This window comes from Crotalus tigris, unplaced genomic scaffold (genome assembly GCF_016545835.1).
Source record: "Crotalus tigris isolate CLP2741 ecotype Arizona unplaced genomic scaffold, ASM1654583v1 scf7180000019121.289717, whole genome shotgun sequence".
Classification (NCBI taxonomy): Eukaryota; Metazoa; Chordata; class Lepidosauria; order Squamata; family Viperidae; genus Crotalus; species Crotalus tigris.
The window spans coordinates 175,769-195,995 of NW_024097387.1; the positions used below are offsets into that span (position 1 = coordinate 175,769).

The 20,227-nt window shown below is 36.8% G+C and overlaps 2 protein-coding genes across 11 annotated transcripts in view; one reads left to right on the forward strand and one right to left on the reverse strand.

Moving 5' to 3' along the window:
- FANCL (FA complementation group L) overlaps nt 1-15,254 on the forward strand; it is a 54,352-nt gene extending 39,098 nt beyond the window's left edge. For all 4 annotated transcript variants that reach the window (XM_039359783.1, XM_039359782.1, XM_039359786.1 and 1 more), the window contains 7 exons: nt 4,249-4,399; nt 5,308-5,391; nt 11,576-11,621; nt 11,700-11,781; nt 13,823-13,939; nt 14,439-14,510; nt 14,752-15,254. In XM_039359783.1, coding sequence (XP_039215717.1) covers nt 4,249-4,399; nt 5,308-5,391; nt 11,576-11,621; nt 11,700-11,781; nt 13,823-13,939; nt 14,439-14,510; nt 14,752-14,787 — 588 coding nt within the window. In that variant the 3' untranslated portion in view covers nt 14,788-15,254. The remainder of the gene's footprint in view (nt 1-4,248; nt 4,400-5,307; nt 5,392-11,575; nt 11,622-11,699; nt 11,782-13,822; nt 13,940-14,438; nt 14,511-14,751) is intronic.
- Nucleotides 14,632-20,227, reverse strand: part of VRK2 (VRK serine/threonine kinase 2) — a 56,505-nt gene continuing 50,909 nt past the window's right edge. For 5 of the 7 annotated variants that reach the window (XM_039359779.1, XM_039359776.1, XM_039359777.1 and 2 more), the window contains 2 exons: nt 16,039-16,203; nt 14,632-15,071 (listed from right to left, as the gene is read on the reverse strand). In XM_039359779.1, coding sequence (XP_039215713.1) covers nt 14,832-15,071; nt 16,039-16,203 — 405 coding nt within the window. In that variant the 3' untranslated portion in view covers nt 14,632-14,831. Of the gene's footprint in view, nt 15,072-15,401; nt 15,964-16,038; nt 16,204-20,227 lie in introns of those variants that run through there. The other 2 variants (XM_039359781.1, XM_039359780.1) reach the window with 2 other exon arrangements.

Consider the following 20,227-nt stretch of genomic DNA (forward strand, 5'->3'; position numbering starts at 1 on the left):
CAAGTTTGTATATTCCTCCAAAAAGTATAATTTTTGCTTTGCTTATTAAACACATTCCACTGCTAAAACACTAGGCTTCTTTCTGCTGTAACTGTGGGAAAAAGAAGTTTGGTGTCTTGGAGATGTGCATACTATACAATTTCCCTGTTAATCCTGGATTTCAGGATCTCTGTTTATTTAAAATGTGTTAGATTTAATGAAGAAAAATTAGAAAAATAGGCCCCCATTTAAATATAATTTTAAATAGAGACATAGTAGATTTGCAATACATTTTTTTAGATGTTTTAGCACTTCAAATTACTTGGAATTTTCCATGTGAATGATTTTTAGATGCTTTGCAAAAATAAAGGTACAAGTTACTTCCTTAATAATTCACAGGTATTCTTCATTAAGTACAAAAGAACCTATTTTTTACATGATTGTATTCTGAATAGTTTTAAGTTTAAATGTAAAAAATTAGAAATATTTTAAAATACATTTAAAAGGTGAATCTTTTTAAAAAGGGATTGAAATATTAATTGTATATATAATGCATATATATATATATATATATATCTTTAATAATTTTGAATATATAATATATACATACATACATACATACATACATACATACATACATACATACAGTGAGGCAAAAAAGTATTTAGTCAGCCACCAATTGTGCAAGTTCTCCCACTTAAAAAGACGAGAGAGGCCTGTAATTGTCATCATAGGTAGACCTCAATTATGAGAGACAAAATGAGAAAACAAATCCAGACAATCACATTGTCTGATTTGGAAAGAATTTATTTGCAAATTATGGTGGAAAATAAGTATTTGATCAATATCAAAAGTTCATCTCAATACTTTGTTATATATCCTTTGTTGGCAATGACAGAGGTCAGACGTTTTCTGTAAGTCTTCACAAGGTTGGCACACACTGTTGCTGGTATGTTGGCCCATTCCTCCATGCAGATCTCCTCTAGAGCAGTGATGTTTTGGGGCTGTCGCTGGGCAACACGGACTTTCAACTCCTTCCAAAGGTTTTCTATGGGGTTGAGATCTGGAGACTGGCTAGGCCACTCTAGGACCTTGGAATGCTTCTTATGAAGCCACTTCTTTGTTGCCCGGGCAGTGTGTTTGGGATCATTGTCATGCTGAAAGACCCAGCCACGTTTCATCTTCAATGCCCTTGCTGATGGAGGGAGGTTTGCACTCAAAATCTCACGATACATGGCCCCATTCATTCTTTCCTGTACACAAATCAGTCATCCTGGTCCCTTTGCAGAGAAACAGCCCCAAAGCATGATGTTGCCACCCCTATGCTTCACAGTAGGTATGGTGTTCTTTGGATGCAACTCAGCATTCTCTCTCCTCCAAACACAACGAGTTGTGTTTCTACCAAACAGTTCTACTTTGGTTTCATCTGACCATAGGACATTTTCCCAATCCTCTTCTGGATCATCCAAATGCTCCCTAGCAAACTTCAGACAGGCCCGGACATGTACTGGCTTAAGCAGGGGGACACGTCTGGCACTGCAGGATCTGAGTCCCTGGCGGCATAGTGTGTTACTGATGGTTGCCTTTGTTATGTTGGTCCCAGCTCTCTGCAGGTCATTCACTAGGTCCCTCCGTGTGGTTCTGGGATTTTTGCTCACTGTTCTTGTGATCATGTTGACCCCACGGGGTAAGATCTTACGTGGAGCCCCAGATCGAGGGAGATTATCAGTGGTCTTGTATGTCTTCCATTTTCTAATTATTGCTCCCACAGTTGATTTCTTCACACCAAGCTGCTTGCCTATTGCAGATTCAGTCTTCCCAGCCTGGTGCAGGTCTACAATTTTGTTTCTGGTGTCCTTCGACAGCTCTTTGGTCTTCACCATAGTGGAGATTGGAGTGTGACTGTTTGAGATTGTGGACAGATGTCTTTTATACTGATAACAAGTTCAAACAGGTGCCATTAATACAGGTAATGAGTGGAGGACAGAGGAGCCTCTTAAAGAAGAAGTTACAGGTCTGTGAGAGCCAGAAATCTTGCTTGTTTGTAGGTGACCACATACTTATTTTCCACCATAATTTGCAAATAAATTCTTTCCAAATCAGACAATGTGATTGTCTGGATTTGTTTTCTCATTTTGTCTCTCATAGTTGAGGTCTACCTATGATGACAATTACAGACCTCTCTCGTCTTTTTAAGTGGGAGAACTTGCACAATTGGTGGCTGACTAAATACTTTTTTGCCCCACCAGGAGGATCCAAGTAAGGAAATACTTTACTAAAACCAAGCTTTCGTTGGACACTTCCAACATCGTCAGGGTTAAAAGCCAGTTAACAAAGATGTCTTAAATAGGGTTAGCTAACATCTGCACTCAGCTCCTGGATTGCGTCATTGGCCCCAGCCGGTCAATTTGTATTTCAGTTGTTTCCTTGATGTCAATATTATGTTCTCCTTTGTCATTCCTTCAAATCTTTTCACTTGCTCTTTCAACATTGGTTCCTAAATTTGTCAACACCCTTTTGCCCTCCTCCCCTCTGATAGTGTTTACCCTCATTCTAACCTTTCCTTTATTGTGGGTCTTGGGGGTGTGTGGTGGGGGGTATTCAATTCTCTCTTAATGTTATCATTCATCTCATTAGGGCTCCAAGTGCTTTCTCCCACCCCCTTCAGTTGTGGATCGATGTTCTCTCCCTGTTCTATATTCCCCTTTCCCTTTTTCTCCCACATATGGGTAATACTTGTCCAAATACTATGCGATCTAGCACTTGTACTCTCACCCCCATCCCGACGTTCCCTGCGTCAGTCGTCTTTTGTTGTTCTGTCTGGTGGTGGTGATAGTTATTCCTGTCCAAAGCGGGCCTCCTACATTCTGCCGGAGGCGATTCCAGCTGTGGGTGGGGACACCCCCTGTTTGTGACCTTCTGTCCGTCTACAAGGTGAACAGGAGAAATGCCCCCCTGTGGTACAAGCGAGTAATCATTCCACACCTTCTCTCCCTTCATATCAGGCAGTCCTCTTTGCTGTCACAAATAGTATTAGGCTCTGGAATCCCACCGTCAGACCCCCTGGATTCTCTACTGGCATGAACGTTATTCCTCCTCCATGCAGAAGGTGGGGGTTTACTGAGATGTTGTTGAAAAGCACGTAGATCATCTGCTCGGCAGGTTTCCCCCCGGCTGTCTCCCGAAGGGGGATCGGCTCTCACTAAGTGTCCGTCTGTATCCAGCGTTAGCGGGCTCCTCAGCTGTTCGTCAGAGTAAGATTGCTGTTGGCTAAGTGCAAAAACGGGCCTCCTACATTCCGCCGGAGGGGGTTCCAGCCATGGATGAGGGCACCCCTTGTCCATGATCTTCTGCCTGTCCACAAGGTGAGGGAGGAATGCCTCTCCCCCATCTGTGGTGCGAGCGAGTCATCATTTCACACCTTCTCACCCTCCGTATCGGGCTAGCCTCTTTGCTGTCACAAATAGCACTAGGTTCTAGGATCCCGCCATTAGATCCCCCGGATTCTCTATTGGCACGACTATCTCTATCTCCCCGGATTCTCTATTGACACGACAAGATTCGAAGGAATGACAAAGGAGAACATAATATTGACGTCAAGGAAATAACTGAAATACAAATTGACTGGCTGGGGCCGATGACGCGGTCCAGGAGCCGAGTGCAGATGTTAGCTAACCCTATTTAAGACATCTTTGTTAACTGGCTTTTAACCCTGACAATGTTGGAAGTGTCCAACGAAAGTTTGGTTTTAGTAAAGTATTTCCTTACTTGGATCCTCCTGGTGGTCGTATATTATTTATTTTTTATTATAATTATGCCCAGGAGTCGTATTTTTACAGATATTATACAGATATATATATTTTACAGATATGTATATTTTCTGAGGTTTTCGCAGGTGTTTGTATGTAGGTCTTTGGTTATTCGGGTTTTCTCCCGCATCAAATTGGAAGTGTCTTGGCGACGTTTCGACGAAGTCTCATTCGTCATCTTCAGGCTGGTGTTTTCGGCTTCTAGAAGCACGAAGCCGAAAACACCAGCCTGAAGATGACGAATGAGACTTCATCGAAACGTCGCCAAGACACTTCCAATTTGACGCGGGAGAAAACCCGAATAACCAAAGACCTATATATTGCATTATGTATAATTGTAATATATATGTGTTTTATAATTGCTAGATTTTGAAAAGTTGAAACAATTAATAAACAGTACTTCTGTATTGCTTTGTTAAAGGCCACTTATAATATTTCTTACAATTTCCTTCCATACTAGAGTTCCTTACTGAGCATTCACAGTCAGTTCTTGGCAGCATTAGAATCACTGAAGGAGTTTTGGGATGTTTTAGATGAAATTGATGAGAAGACCTGGGTCCTTGAACCAGAGAAACCCACAAGGAGCTCCACTAGGCGAAGGATTGCAATTGGTAAGAAGAAAAAAGACAACTGCATAGGAACTTTAGCAGTTAAGCAAGATAAACAAAACTTTAAGAAATCATGTTTCTATAAAAAAAGCTTTTTTGTCCCATTATACATAGCATTTCAAAATTTAGATTATGGCTTCACTGAGGGAGAAACCTCTCCTCCTTCCTGGTATTATGGTTTATGTATTATATAAAGTTAAGTAACCTTAATAGTAATAACAACTGTTTACAGAGCTTCTCAAACTGTGGGTCATAATTTGCAGCTGGTTTATATTCCACTTTTTTGTGGGGGAGGAGGGTGTCTTTTTTTTTTTTTAAGGTTATAGAAACAAAGTAGTCATCCTATCAAACAAGTGCCCTCTCCTGCTTTGCTTGGACAAAATTTATCCCCTCTAGTCCACTGAAACTAAGCTATGACTATTTTCTTCAGCAAACCTTTCATTTTGGAAGATACATACATATACCATATCAGCTACTTTTTCAGACCAGTTTTTATAGCACAGAAGGAAAGGTTACCTAATATACCCACCACATATGATTTTTTATGAATATCTGAACTAACTATATTAAATTACTGGGTTTTTATAGAAATACATGCATTTAAAATATACTGAAATATGTTTAGTTAATTTAATTAAAAATGACTTCAAATAATCAGTATTAAGAAATAAAAAGGAGGAAGTAGGTAGAAAGGTCAAGTCAATCTGCTTGTTAGATACTAATGTACTAAAATCTAGTCAGTTTCGCATACTGATTTAGAAGTGGTAGATAAGTATTTTGAGTTCAAGGGTAGAATTATAATTCTTGTAGTTTTGGAATACTGTGCACAGCATCTGTACAATTAAGAATAATGCCTTTTTCTAAAAAAATAGACTGGATAGCTATAATACTGTTTTGTCTGTCTGTTTCAGGAAGCAACATTTCACTTAATATAGAGGTAGATCCCAGACACCCCACCATGTTTCCTGAGTGTTATTTTCTTGGAGCTGACCATGGTAGGATGGCTTCTCTTTCAAATATTTTTTGTTGCAGTGTCTAATATTTTATGCTAGTATAGTTGATCTTGACGTATGGTAAACTGAATATACTTATTTCAGGCAAGCAATACAGAATAACATCATTGAACATATTTTTTTATAAAAGTTCCTATATATTGTTCAGAAAATCATTAAACATTCAATATATAAAGCAATTTACACTATTTTGGATGACAATAAAGGTTATCTTATCTTTAGCTGCAAAATAATAGATATGTGCAGAACATGTTTTGTAAAGTGTTAATACATCACTTCTCAAGCCACAGTAATAGCAGAACTGCAGGACAACATTGGGAATATAATTATGACTGGAGGAAAGTGGATGGCTCCCTGCCATTAAGCTTAATTTCTATGTCCAGGTCTTTTTTTTTCCTAGATGAATTTTTATTTTTATTTGCAAACTTAAAATATAAATGCCAAACAAAAGGAAAACCTATGTAAGAACAAAGCAAAATTAAATAAGACAAGGAAAAAATGTGCATAAAAACACAAACATATTGTCCCCCCCAGTTGAATACTAATAAATATATTTCAGCAATATTAAGCCCCACCCCACCCCCACCCCTTGCGAAGCCAGCTTACAACGTTATGAGCTGATCTTAGTCATGTTATCTGGAGCGAATTTGAGCCTGTGACCCCTGATGAAGTGGACAAGGCCGTGAGGGCAATGAATACCGCCACCTGTTTATTGGACCCGTGCCCCTCCTGGCTGGTTTCTGCCAATAGGGAGGTGACACGAGGCTGGCTCCAGGCAATAATCAATGCCTCCTTGATGGAGGGGTCTTTCCCGCAACCTTTAAAGGAAGCTGTAGTGAGGCCCCTCCTCAAGAAGCCTTCCCTGGACCCAGCTGTTTTGAAGAACTTTCGTCCTGTCTCCAACCTCCCCTTTGTGGGGAAGGTTGTAGAGAAGGTAGTGGTGTCCCAACTCTTGCGATCCTTGGATGAAACTAATTATCTGGACCCTTTTCAATCTGGTTTCAGGCCCGGCTACAGCACTGAGACTGCTTTGGTCGCACTGACCGATGACCTCTGGCGAGCCCGGGATAGGGGTCATTCCTCTATCCTGGTGCTTCTTGACCTCTCAGCGGCTTTCGATACCATCGACCATGGTATCCTTCTGCGTCGTCTCGGAGAGGTGGGGGTGGGCGGCACCGTATTGCGGTGGTTCTCCTCCTACCTCTCTGACAGGTCGCAGTCGGTGTTGGCGGGCGGACAGAGGTCGACCCCTAGGCGCCTCGATCATGGGGTGCCTCAGGGCTCGGTCCTGTCCCCCCTCCTTTTTAACATCTACATGAAACCGCTGGGTGAGATCATTCGGCGACACGGGGTGAGGTATCATCAGTACGCGGATGATACCCAATTATATATCTCCACCCCGTGTCCTTTCAGTGAAGCAGTCGACGTGATGTGCTGGTGCCTGGAAGATGTGAGGGTCTGGATGGGGGTGAACAGGCTTAGACTCAACCCTGACAAGACCGAGTGGCTCTGGGTCTTGCCTCCCAAAGGTCAACTGGATGGTCCATCATTAGTCCTGGGGGGGGCAAATTTACCTCCCTCAGTGCAGGCACGCAACTTGGGTGTCCTCCTGGACTCACAGCTAAATTTGGAACAACATCTATCGGCTGTGGCCAGGGGGACCTTTGCCCAGTTTCGCCTGGTGCACCAGTTGCGGCCTTATTTGGACCGAGAGACTTTACTCACAGTTACTCATGCCCTTGTCACCTCAAGACTGGATTACTGTAATGCGCTCTATATGGGGCTACCCTTGAAGAGCGTTTGGAGGCTGCAGTTGGTTCAGAATGCAGCCGCAAGAGCGATTGTGGGCGCGCCAAGGTACGCCCACGTGTCACCTATCCTCCGCGAGCTGCACTGGCTTCCTGTGGGTCTCTGGACGCAATTCAAGGTGTTGGTTATCACTTTTAAAGCCCTTCATGGCATAGGGCCACGTTACTTACAGGACCGCATACTGCCTCACAGTTCCCAGAGACTGGTGAGGTCCCATAGATTGGGCCTCCTTCAGGTCCCGTCGGCCAGACAATGTCGGCTGGCGGGCCCTCGGGGAAGGGCCTTTTCTGTGTTGGCTCCGACCTGGTGGAATCAACTTCCCCCCGAGATTTGAACAACTCCCACCCTGCCGGCCTTTAAGAAAGCCGTTAAAACTCTCCTGTTCCGGCAGGCCTGGGGCTGATGTCCCCAGGGGGGGCAGGGATATGATCGGACTTGCGGTATGATTGTATTATTTTATTGTTTTATTGTTAGATGATTGTTTTAATTTTGTACGGCACCCTGAGTCCTTTGGGATTGGGCGGCATATAAATAAAATTAAATAAATAAATAAACAGCTCTGTTTACCAATTTGATATGGCATCTATCTACTATATAAAGAAAAATAGTTAACAGGTAAACTCAAAAACAAAGTTAAACTTCAAAGCCCTTCAAATCTATTATTCTATTTAACCCGCAGAAAATCCACAAAGGTTTCTGATCTACCATGAACCACTGCAATAATCTCTGATCCATCTAGGATCAAATCTCCTCAATTGATTCTTAATGATAAAACTTTTCCTTAAAAATTTAACTGGAATCTTTCCCAACAATTGTATCTCATTCCTCAGTCATAAATCTCTTGTTTTAAATATCTCCACAGGGGCGCTTTTTTTTTCCTTGAGGAGGAAAAAGAAAACATTTCACTTCTCACCCAAAAGAATTTTCTTCTTTTACCTGAAGGAAAAAACAGTCCTTTGAAGAAAAATAGCACCTTTGAGACAACTATGACCTGGATAACTGAGAATCTCCACAAACACTCCATAGCGTTTGTTGTTCAGAGAATCTTTCTATAAGTTGAAATGCAACATCTTTTGGCCATTGTTTCCTGATTGGATATAAGTTCATTCCCCAACTCCCATCAATCTTCTTAAGAAAGTCCAATCCATCATTCATCAATACTGCCATTTGTAAGTCTTTTGAATTTGTGCCTTTCTCCAACAAGCCTGCAATTTTCAAACCTTTTCCTTCAAATCTGCCAACAAAAAGTTAGATTTCAATCCATCCAATTATAACTCTGGTTTAACTAATGTTGTTTGTATCTGAGTGCCATTGGGTTGATTTAAAACTTGTTAATTTAATCAAAGCTTTTATCCAAGTTTTCAAGTAGAACTTGTATGTTGAAAAGTTTTGTTTCAAAGGCTTTCCGGAGGTCTTTATCATTAAATTGATTTGGCTCTCACCTTTCTTTTATATCTTTTTATGGACCTTGTAAGGAACATATGATATGTAATATTCAAAATCCTTATTTTTTTGTTTGCATTTTTAATATTTTTAATATAATCTAAAACTCTCATAAGCAAAAACACAAAATACACAAAATAGTTCCACTTAAGGAGAGAACTAGATGTACTATAACAAAATAACCACAGAAAAAAATGAAACATTTCCCACAATAAAAAGTGAGTTAATCATCATCATCATCATCATCAAGTTGGAAGGAACCTTGGAGGTCATCTAGTCCAAACCCCTGCTCAGGCAGGAAACCCTATACCATTTCAGACAAATGGCTGTCCAGTCTCTTCTTAAAAGCTTCCAGTGTTGGAGCATTCACCGCTTCTGGAGGCAGGTTGTTCCACTGGTTAATTGTTCTAACTGTCAGGAAGTTTCTCCTTAGTTCTAGGTTGCTTCTCTCCTTGATTAGTTTCCATCCGTTGCTTCTTGTCCTGCCTTCAGGCGCCTTGGAAAATAGCTTGACTCCCTCTTCTTTGTGGCAGCCCCTGAGATATTGGAAGATTGCTATCATGTCCCCCTTTGTCCCTCTCTTCATTAAACTAGACATGCCCAATTCCAGCAGCCTTTCCTTACATGCTTTGGCCTCCAGTTCCCTAATCATCTTTGTTGCTCTTCTCTGTACTCTTTCTAGAGTCTCAACATCTTTTTTACATCGTGGTGACCAAAACTGGATGCAGTATTCCAAGTGTGGCCTTACCAAGCATTGTAAAGTGGTATTAACACTTCACGTGATCTTGATTCTATCCCTCTGTTAATGCAGCCCAGCACTGTGTTGGCCTTTTTGGCAGCTGCAGCACACTGCTGGCTCATATTTAAGTGATTGTCCACTAGGACTCCGAAGTCCCTCTCACAGTTACTACTATTGAGCAAGGTACCCCCTATACTATACCTGTACATTTGGTTTTTCTTGTCTAAATGTAGAACCTTACTTTTTTCACCATTGAATTTCATTTTGTTAGATAGCGCCCAGTGTTCAATTCTGTCCAAATCTTCCTGTATCCTAAGCCTTTCTTCTGGAGTGTTGGCTATTCCTGCCAGCTGGGTGTCATCTGCAAATTTGATGATTTCCCCATCTATCCCCTTGTCCAAATCGTTGATGAAGATGTTGAAGAGCACTAGGCCCAGAACAGAGCCCTGGGACACCCCACTACACACTTCCCTCCATGTAGATGCAGTTCCATTGAGGACCACACGCTGAGTACGGCTGGTCAGCCAGCTATGGATCCATCTGTTGGTGATGCTGTCTAACCCACATTTTTCTAAATAAAGTTCCAACAAAAGTTGAAAGAAATAAGACCAGAGCTTTTAAAAACTAATAGAATACAAAATCCTTGTAGTAAAAATCTGATGTAAATGTAAATAAAATCAGATCACTTTCACTACCCTGGGAGAGTCCTCTCACTGTTGATGGCAAAAGGAGGCGCAAAAAAACCACATTAAATCCAGCCTTCAACCAGTCAGTTAACAGTTGAAGATGTAAGTCAGAAAGAAAAAGAAAACTTCAAATGTGCAATTAAAACTGAGAAAAGTCATAGCTTTTGCTTGTATAGAAAACCAAACAAGTGGAAAAGCCTCCAGAATCTTAATTCTTATTTATCGTCTCTCTTTCTCTACACTCCCAAGTTTAAAGAAGATAGAAAACTTACGTATGTGTTCAGGTCAAACCCATAATCCTTTCAAGTATTCTGAACTACTTTTTTCTCCTCCTTCTAAATGTATTATTAGGGCTTGCATCAAAGATGGGCAGAATATAGGCCACTCAGGATCTGCTACTTATTTAGATCATTAAATGATTTATATGACCCAGGAAGGCACTTAACATATTTTAAGCAAGAAGTGATTCTTTAGCATCATTTAATGCAGATTAATTATATCATAAATGTTGAGAGGTCTGTGAATGCATTCTTGATTCGTAAATTAGCACATTAGTGAACCACAAAAATCTAATTTTTTAAAGCACACACACGTATAGGAATAAAAGTAAGCTATGCAAAACAATTCTTTCAATCTTCATCCATGAAATTGTTTCTCTCAAGGGACAGTTCTTATGATTCTAATGGGGCCATTTTCGTTTTTGCCCCTTGTTCCCATTGTAGAGCTCTGTTTTAATGCAAGGATATTTGTCTTTTCTGTCTGTCTTTTATCATTAGACAGATCAAAAGCAAATTGATTATTCAGTTCTTGTATGCAGGCAGCAATAAGTTCACAGAACTGAGAAGACTAAATTACCTAGATGTTTTATCAAGATCAGAGGTGCTTCTTTAGTGGGATTGTGCAAACTTCAGTGGGATGATTTGATCAAATTATTTCTCTAAAATATTCCCCTGAAAAAGGTGACAATTTCCAGTTCATGTGGAAAAGCCACTTGCCTTCAAGCATAATAGCCATTCAAATCAGATTGGCTGAGTGAAGCTCTGGGACAAGTTGAAATTAATTTGGAAAAAGCTACAGAAACAGAAATCTGATATCTAATGCAAGCAGCAGAAAACCCTTGAAAATCAAGATAATTTATTCAAACCAACTCTCCTACATGTACATTGTGTAGAGATATTGAAGAAAATGAATATTGAAAATATGTTATGATGCATGTGCATTAAAATTATATAGTAGTGTCATTAGTTTGAATTTGAATTATTTAATTTATAACTTGTCTTATGAAGTCAGCTGCTCTGTGAGTTTTTCATATGAATGAAAAAAAGACATTTTTGCTCATGAATCCATTATCTGCAAAATTAGGGAACCAATTATAGATGAACTATAAAACCACCAATTCATAGAACCACCACTCCTCCATGGATTAGATATTCTGAAAAATAATGTTTTCTTGTGGAAAAATGTAAACTTGTGCATAATTTGTTTTCAGTGGTAAATCCGTTGAAAATCAAGCTGAATAGCAATATACATATGTGGTAAGTATATCTGCTTGTAAATATGTTTAGTTAATAATTTAATTAAAATAATTGTAATAGTATTTCCTCCTTTTTTAGGAACCCGGAAAATAGTTTGTTAAAAAATTTAAAAGAGATTTTGGAAATTGATTTCCCATCTCGAGAAGCTCTAGAAAAAACTGTAAGTTATTTCATACTTTCTCTGCTTGAATACTAGAGATTTGGAAATAAAACAACTATTTCTCAAAGAGAATGTACGTGATTAAAAATGTTTACTTGTACATGGGGACTATTCTATATATAGGAAGGTCTTGTAGAGTTGTTTGGTATCAGAATTTATTTTAAATGTAATAAATTTAATGCAAGAAATAAAAAAAATCTGTTCAGGTGAGAAGGTGCACTAAGCTCAGAAAGAAGTTTGCATTCTTCCATCAACCTACCTGCCCATTTTGTTCTATCCTATTTTGGAAAATTCTGAGAACAGGCTAAATAAAATACAATCTATTTATGTTGGGCAGCTGTGCAGGAAGGCCTGTGGACTTTAAAAATCCATAAACTTCTAACAGGATAAAATGCATCTTAGTTCCTGGAGTTGGCCTCCTATTCAGATTTATTCTTCGTATGTGCTCACAGTGAATGAGAATAATAATTAAAAAAAAAATGGGAGGAATACAATTTCTTCCTTGCCTGTAGAATGTCAGGTTTGTGAATGCTCTGACTAGGTGTAATTTTGGAATATATTTTCATGATGTTGTTTATTCATGGAGAATTTGTTATATCTTGCACATACGTATTATATGTGACACTATGCAATAATACATTGGTAGTTTACTGTAATTTAAGAACTTTCATATCACCTAATGCCCTTTCCTATAAAAAGATGTATACATCAGTTGAGAAAGGAATTGCTTGAGATTAATCAAAGCTCCATTTGAATCTTTATATGCTATGATTTCCTATCTTCAGTCTACTAATAGAAAATCTGTAGTAGAATATCATAAAGGCAATATTTATCCATGTATCCTGCCTTGGGTCTCATTTTTTTTTATCATCCTGTGAGTGATAAAACCTAAAGCTAAGCTGATTGAAAGATCTTAGTTAATTAAAGAAGAATACAAAAAGTTAAATTTGCATGCAAATAAAACACTGGATGGGAAAAAAGAATACTTATTTCTAGATGGCCTCTGGTGATGCATATATATCTACTATCTTAAAAAAGAAACACTGTCTCTAAAATGGTGACTACTATATACAAGTTTTATAAATACTGATTAAAACATTTAAACTTGCTTTAAAAGACACAATTAATTAGAAACAGTAATGTGTGTTTTAACCAATTAAGTTTAAGACTAGTTCTTCATTGTAGCTCTGTGATTATCTCACACGGGATGAGACAAGAGCCCATTCAGAACAATCTAGAACTTAATGGGATTTCCTGGTGGGAGCTCCGTCCCATGTGAGGCATGTCTAATAAGGCATGCTTCCTTTAATTCCTTTAGTTTTATTTTCCACCAACACAGTAATAGCACATTTACTTTTAGAAATATTTATTGGTTCTTTTAGAAATTTTCCTTTTCTTTCATTTTGTTCAATTTCTAAACAATTGTATATCTTTGTTCCATGTGTGAGGAATTGTGGGATATAGGTGATTGACTCCATTCACATATGGCCCTGAAGGCTCCATTCCACAGCAACCCCCCCTCCCCATGGATACAACCTCCTAGGCTCTTGCAAGCACTGCCAGACTTTTACAAAATAAAACTGTACAAGTGGTTCAGATTAGATTCTAAAACGTTGATTAGGAGTACATGTAGAAAAAAAAATACTAGGCTGCTGCTCCTTAAAACATCCATGTTTGCACCCCCTGGAATATCATCTCACCCCCCCCAGGGGGTGCAAGCACACCCGGTTGGGAACCCCTGATGTACATGAATTCATAGATGGCTACTTGAAAACACAATTATAAGTAACCAGTTTGCCTCTTAAGGTATACTGTACTGTGCTATATAAAATTGATAAAATTAATGATTTTTAAAGAAATCGTTAACATGTATCAGAACTCAGCATAATTGATGGACTTTAGGAATCCTGTTGAGCCGTCATATAATTTGGTTTGTCTGCTATTTGTGTTTTTCATAAATCCCAGTTGAACTTTGGCTTGGTGCAGTGTATGTACTAAACCTACTCACCTCACTAATATAGTTCTATTTTATATTTTTAAGGACTTCTCTATGGATTGTGGTATTTGCTATGCTTATCGCCTAGATGGGGCTATTCCAGACCAAGTTTGTGATGACTCTCATTGTAGCCAATCTTTTCATCAAGTTTGTTTATATGAGGTATGATTATCAGAAGCATTCAATATTGTATTTCTTCTAGGCTTTTAACTCCATGTAGTAACTGTACTAATTTAAAACTAAGGGGAATCTAATTGCTTAGTAGAGAACAAGATTTTTTTAAAAAAAAATACATTGATATAGAATATTATTGCTCAGATACCGTAATGCATCGTTTGCTATTAATTTTATTTCTGTCCTGTGCTCAATCTTCTCCCTAAGTAATTAATAATTACTGCAAATTCTACATTTAGATGAGTCTTAGAATTGTTTCTAAAACAAATGTAACACCTAAGTATAACAAAACTATCAGAATTGGTTTTCTTAAACAAATAAACTTCACATCCAAAGATAAGTCTGGTGTGTGTGTGCGTGATGTTGGATCAGAATGTACTCCTGATTTAAAGCCTTGAATAGGAGAGATGCTTATCCTGTTTGCAGCATTTTCATAGCCATCCTCTATCTTCAAATGCAGCAAATAATAATTTATTTTACTCTACAGTGGTTACGTGGGCTCCCTTCAAGTCGACAAAGTTTCAATGTCATATTTGGTGAATGCCCATATTGTAATAAGGTAAGCAAAGATGAATAAAAATGCTTCCAAATAAGTTTGAAAATAACACAATTGTAATAATCCATGGGAAACTTCATTATAGGCTTGTGATGAATCCCAGTGTACAAAGCCTTACAATTTGGAAGTTTAGGGAATGGTATATTTTTGAAATGTTTAAAATCTGACAGTTTTTGTAACATACTAGAAAATATTGTAAGCAACTTTATATATTAACTTTGCTTTCAAACCCAATTTATTCCAGCAAATCACACTGAAAATATCTGCTCAGAAAATCTGAATACAAGTGGATAATTGCATTTCCTTCTTCTACCGGAGAAGATATCAAAGGTAATAGAGAGAGAGCATTATTAAGAAGAAGAGGACAACAATGGCCACAATATACTGAAACATTTTTCCATGCAGTCCAATCTGAGAGAGGCAGCGTGTGGAAGAGCTGGTCAGAGTTTGCACACATTCTGTTTGATGGATTGCTGAATATCTGAATTCATTTTCTCTACAATTTTCTTGAAGATTCTGGAAAGTATTGCATGAATATGTCCAGGGCAATGATTTTATATTGTCCTGAAAAAGAAGGCAAAAACATTGCTAATGGAAATTTGATTAAATGTTCAGTACTCTGCTGTGAGAAAGGTTGTTTAAATATTTTCCCCTTTGTTCTTAACTTATATTAACAAAGCTAAATAAGAATAGTAACTACATCGTTGATTTTCTTTTTTAAAAACAATAAAGTGGAACGATCAAAAAGATGTATCTGAAGAGTATTTTGTTAAGAATGTTTTGCTGCAAACTGTGGCTATGGGCTTACAGTTGTTCCACTTGGACAAGACCACTGGAATTTGTCTCATCCAAGAATTTTGTGAATAATCATACACTAGAAAACTAACATGTCAACTTTTATAAAGTATGGACAACGTACAAGTCTAAGGACCATTCCCATTCCCAACCAAATGCAAATCAAACATTTCCACTTATTTCTTGCAGATCATTCTCTGTTTATAAAATCACAGAAAATTACAATTTTCCAAATGTGTGGTGTCTCAATCTAATTGAAGCAGTGCATAAATACCTATTATGTATTAAATACCCTTACCTTTAGTTGTAGCTTGAGTCACAACACTGAAATATTAAATAGTTACATTTGTAGGGTCTTTATTATATGGGCAATATGAAATCGCTCAGCTTAATGTAATAAATATGTAATAAAGTTTTTAAATTTTAGAAGACTGAATAAATCTGGAAGCCTTTAAATTTAGGAAGCACCATACTAGTTATAATAATGGAACAGAATATTTGTTCTTAATAGTATATTCCTGGCAACATCTGTCAGGGGCATTAGGGCATATTATTTGTTTGATAGTAATTTCTAGCAATATTTCCATATTCATAGAAAGTTATGTATTTCAAGACAAATACTTCCATGCTTGACTTCCATTTATCATCTGTACTTCATGTTCTAGAAAAAAGGTAAAATGAAAAAGAAAAAGGTTTTAACAAACAGGTACAATTTAATGCAACATAGCAAACTCACCATTGAAGTTTGAGTAAACTTATTCAATCTAACCAGTTCTGGCTTATCTTGTATTTGGCTACTTTTCATTTGTACAGTGGCTTTTCTAAGATTAAAAAACTCCTTGTTCTCTAGTTGGCTTTCTTGTCCTTTAACTTGCTTCAGTGTTGGCATCAGCAAATGAGCCTATTAAATGTACAAATTAAGCCATCCTGAGTGTAATCCATGAAATGATACAGTACTGCAGCCTTTATCCACTGAATTAGTTTTATCTAAAAACTTGAGTGAGTCCTAACATGAAATAATCACACACAATACTAGAAAAAGCATTGTTAACATGCAGTCATGGAAAGAATAGACATTTTTTTATGAAATTAGCAGCTATTTAAGATTACTACAATTTGCTTTCCTAAGGTAGCATTACTTTTTTAAAAAATCATTTTAGAGAAATATAGATGACTATTAGTAACCTTTAGTAGAGGTGAAACCAAGTTTGTCAATAATTAACATACTGTATTTTAATTTCAGTGACTCAAATGAGAAAATACTAACTAAAAGATTTTCCTAAGCTAATTGTCTATTGCATGTTGATAGGCAATATCTCTTGGTTTCCTTACGCTTCTTCTTTTAAAATTCTCTATTACAGTAAAGATGTTGGTTTACATGCATAAGGAGGTTTAGATTGAAATCTGCGGATTTCCAGTTTTGCGCCATAGCGCCTGGTTGCGGGATCGCGGACCTCTATACCTCACAGCTAGTTTCACCCTGCGGGGGATTCTAAATTGGTCTAAGTTGCCCCAGAGAGGTGGCGAAGAAAACAAAGGTAGCCTGACGATTCTGAAATGATGGTGGTCATTTCGCTCGATTTGGGGGAAGCCTTCTAATCCGACAGGAGAAAGGCTGGTCACACTTTGTTGACCAGCCCAAACTACATGCAGTCGAAGTCCAAATGCACTAACCAGCACAAAGTGAGAAGGGAGGGGATTACACCCCACCCTTCTATAGACGGAAGTGGCGAATTAAACCCTTATGGGGAATAAAAATATAAAATACTACAGTTTGGATAAATTAGAAAGCTAAGAAAATGGTTAAAACTCTATGCCTGAAAAAGCATTGATGAAATTATATATATGTAAAAAGAACAAAAATAACTCTTTGTTTTAAAAAGTTGGAAAATGAATAGTGACATCTAGTGAAGGATTAGAGAAAATTATAGCTGCATTGACCCAGAATTTGGCAAGACACCTAGAAATAGCAAAGAACAGCTGAGAACAAAGCATTGAATTATCTACTACTGAGTGAAACTACATATGTTTAGAAACTGCTGGCCTGGGATTATAAACACACTGAGCTGCATTTTTAAACCTAAGAATTATTTGCAGAGAAAGAAAAATCTTGGCCTTTGGCTAATCTTCTAAAGGAGAAATTAATGGAAAACTTTTAGATGGTCAAATACTTTGGACTTAATCCTGACTGGTTGATAATTACAAGACCCCTGAAAAGAACTGCCACAAAATATTGTTTTCAGTGGTACCTTGTTAATTGGAAATGTATTGGATTATAAAACTATTATATAAATATAAGAACTATGTAAGATCTGGCTGTTTAGATTTTAAGATGGGCTGGCTTGATAAAGCTAATTAAAAAGATAATGACATCGATGAAAAACTACTTAGAGGGGAGAGATAAAACAGATATTATATACCTATCTAAAAGTGATAGAAAATCAACCAGTACTATCTCCTGAAGACCCGAGTTTGGAGTTTCAAAGATCTGCAGGAAAAATAACTCAAGACAAAACAAATACATTCCAAGAGAAAATATACACAATGCTGAGACAGATTCAAACGATAATTGTTTCAAATCATGATGAGATTAGGAAAAAATTTGACAGTATAAACGAAGATATCTCTAACTTAAACCTACAATTAAATAACACTCAAAAAATGACAAAGAATGAACAAACTAATCAGACAACAGAACATTAATGAAAGTGACTTAAATAGAAAAGCTACAAATGAAGAAAACTACAGTTTAATACAAGCAAACAAAAAATCTGCAAAACCTCACTATAATGAAGACAAAAAAGATGCTTTATCCTCCAGGACTTCAAAACAAATTGAGAATAAAAAAGAACTATAATATGGATTAAAGAATTGCCAGAAGAATCATTAAAACATGGGAGACAAAAAACTGGTACTTTACTTGATTTGTCTTTTTTGTCCCCAATACCACTTACAAAAATACAACCTGGCAAGCCAAACTTACTGATTTAGAAAGCGACTGGCAAAAAAAGAAGATTAGAATTGAAGTCAAGAGATGTGATTCAACTTATATTACCAAAATAATGATCACCAAGAGAATATCTAAAAAATAGAAGTTAATCAACCTAGCTTTCGTCAAACACACTTGACATCGTCAGGGTTAAAAGGTAAACGCTGGGAGGCGTTTACCTTTTAACCCTGTCGATGTCAAGTGTGTTTGACGAAAGCTAGGTTGATTAACTTCTATTTTTTAGATATTCTCTTGGTGATCATTATTTTGGTAACATGGATAGTCCCAAGAGTCGAATTTTTACTTGTATTTGTATGTATGTATGTATGTATGTATGTATGTATGTATGTATGTATGTATAACATTAACCATATTCAAACAAATATATATAAAGTTTAGATATAAAGAAGCCCTAGAGAAAGATTATTAGATGGCGTATTATAGGATTAAATATTGTTGGACTATAGCCAAAAGAATAGATAAAGCTTGTAAAGGGGCCCTATAGTAAGAGGAATAAGATATATAAGTAATATAATACTTTTAGAATATATGAAATGTTAAAACATTGAGAGGGTCTATTTAAATGAAAAGTTTGGATATTTAAAGGTAATGAATTTTGAGAAAATTATGACTGATAAGAGTGGTCTGAATACTGAGGGGAAACTAAGCTTCAATAAGAATCTTGAAAACAGGACATATAATGACTTAATAAGATAACTTATAAATACAATGGAAACACAAGCTGATTAAAAAACATGTTATATGTTGATGTTATTATATGCATAAATACTAAAAATGTTATAAATATTAAGAATTATATTTTTTTAATGTAGACAAAAGGAGAATATTATTGGAAGAAGAGAGGATCAAGAAATATATTGCCAACCAACATATTGATTAATTGTAGAAATTATCATTGATTGTTTTAAATATAGGAACCCAGACAACCCTGTTCACGAAGTACTAAAGATTGTTATTGTAAAAAAATTAATAAAATATTTTTTTTAAAAAAAATAGATTGAAATCTGAACAGCTGCAAAATACATTTGTGTGCTGTGCAGCCTAGAAGAGAGCAGTAACAGCAAAAGGAATGGGAAAGATTAGCAAATTGTACCAGTGTTTAGAGTAAGATTTATAAAGTAGGATGCACTGGCAATGCACTAAGACCATCAAATAAAATGCACTGGCTTAAGCACAAACTCAAATGTGCATCTCCAATACCAATATTCCACTCAAGAGGCAGAAGTGAATTATTTCAAGAGAATGGGCAAAGATTTCTCATCTCCGTTTCTTTAAAAATAGATTTAAAAATTTGTTCCAAATACCAGAAAAATAGGGTTGTTTTAATTGGGCCGTGAGTATGTGTTCTTCTTTATTCCAGCCTTCTTTAACAAAAAGATATTCCAAGCCAGAGATCTTAAAATTATCTAAATAGGTAGAAATATTTTTATTTATCAGCATACTGACACAAGCCTAATTTTAATGTAACTGTTTTGTGGACATCCAGAATCTGAGTTTTGCCAAAATTGGATGACTTAAGGCAATAATTCATGCTATCAGTAAATATGTTTTTCTTTCATACAAGTGTTTCTAGGCTAGAAAAATCCCATTCATCATTTAGCAAACATTCAGCTTTGAAGCAACCCTTCTTGTCTTTATTTGTTTAATCAAGGATTTACTGTATTATGACAAACACCAGACATATATATTATATAACAACTAAAGGAATATTCATTTTTACAAACTCTTGCCAATATTATTAAATCTCTGTGCTTCTGCTAGCTCCATATTTGGAATATGAAGCATTCTCTTCCATCTTTTTTGTATGTTATAGACAGGAGGACAAAATGAATTATACTGTATTTGCTCCCGTATATGATATACCTAGCTATAAATAAGTATTAAAACTTGTAAATTACACTTGGTAAAAATTATT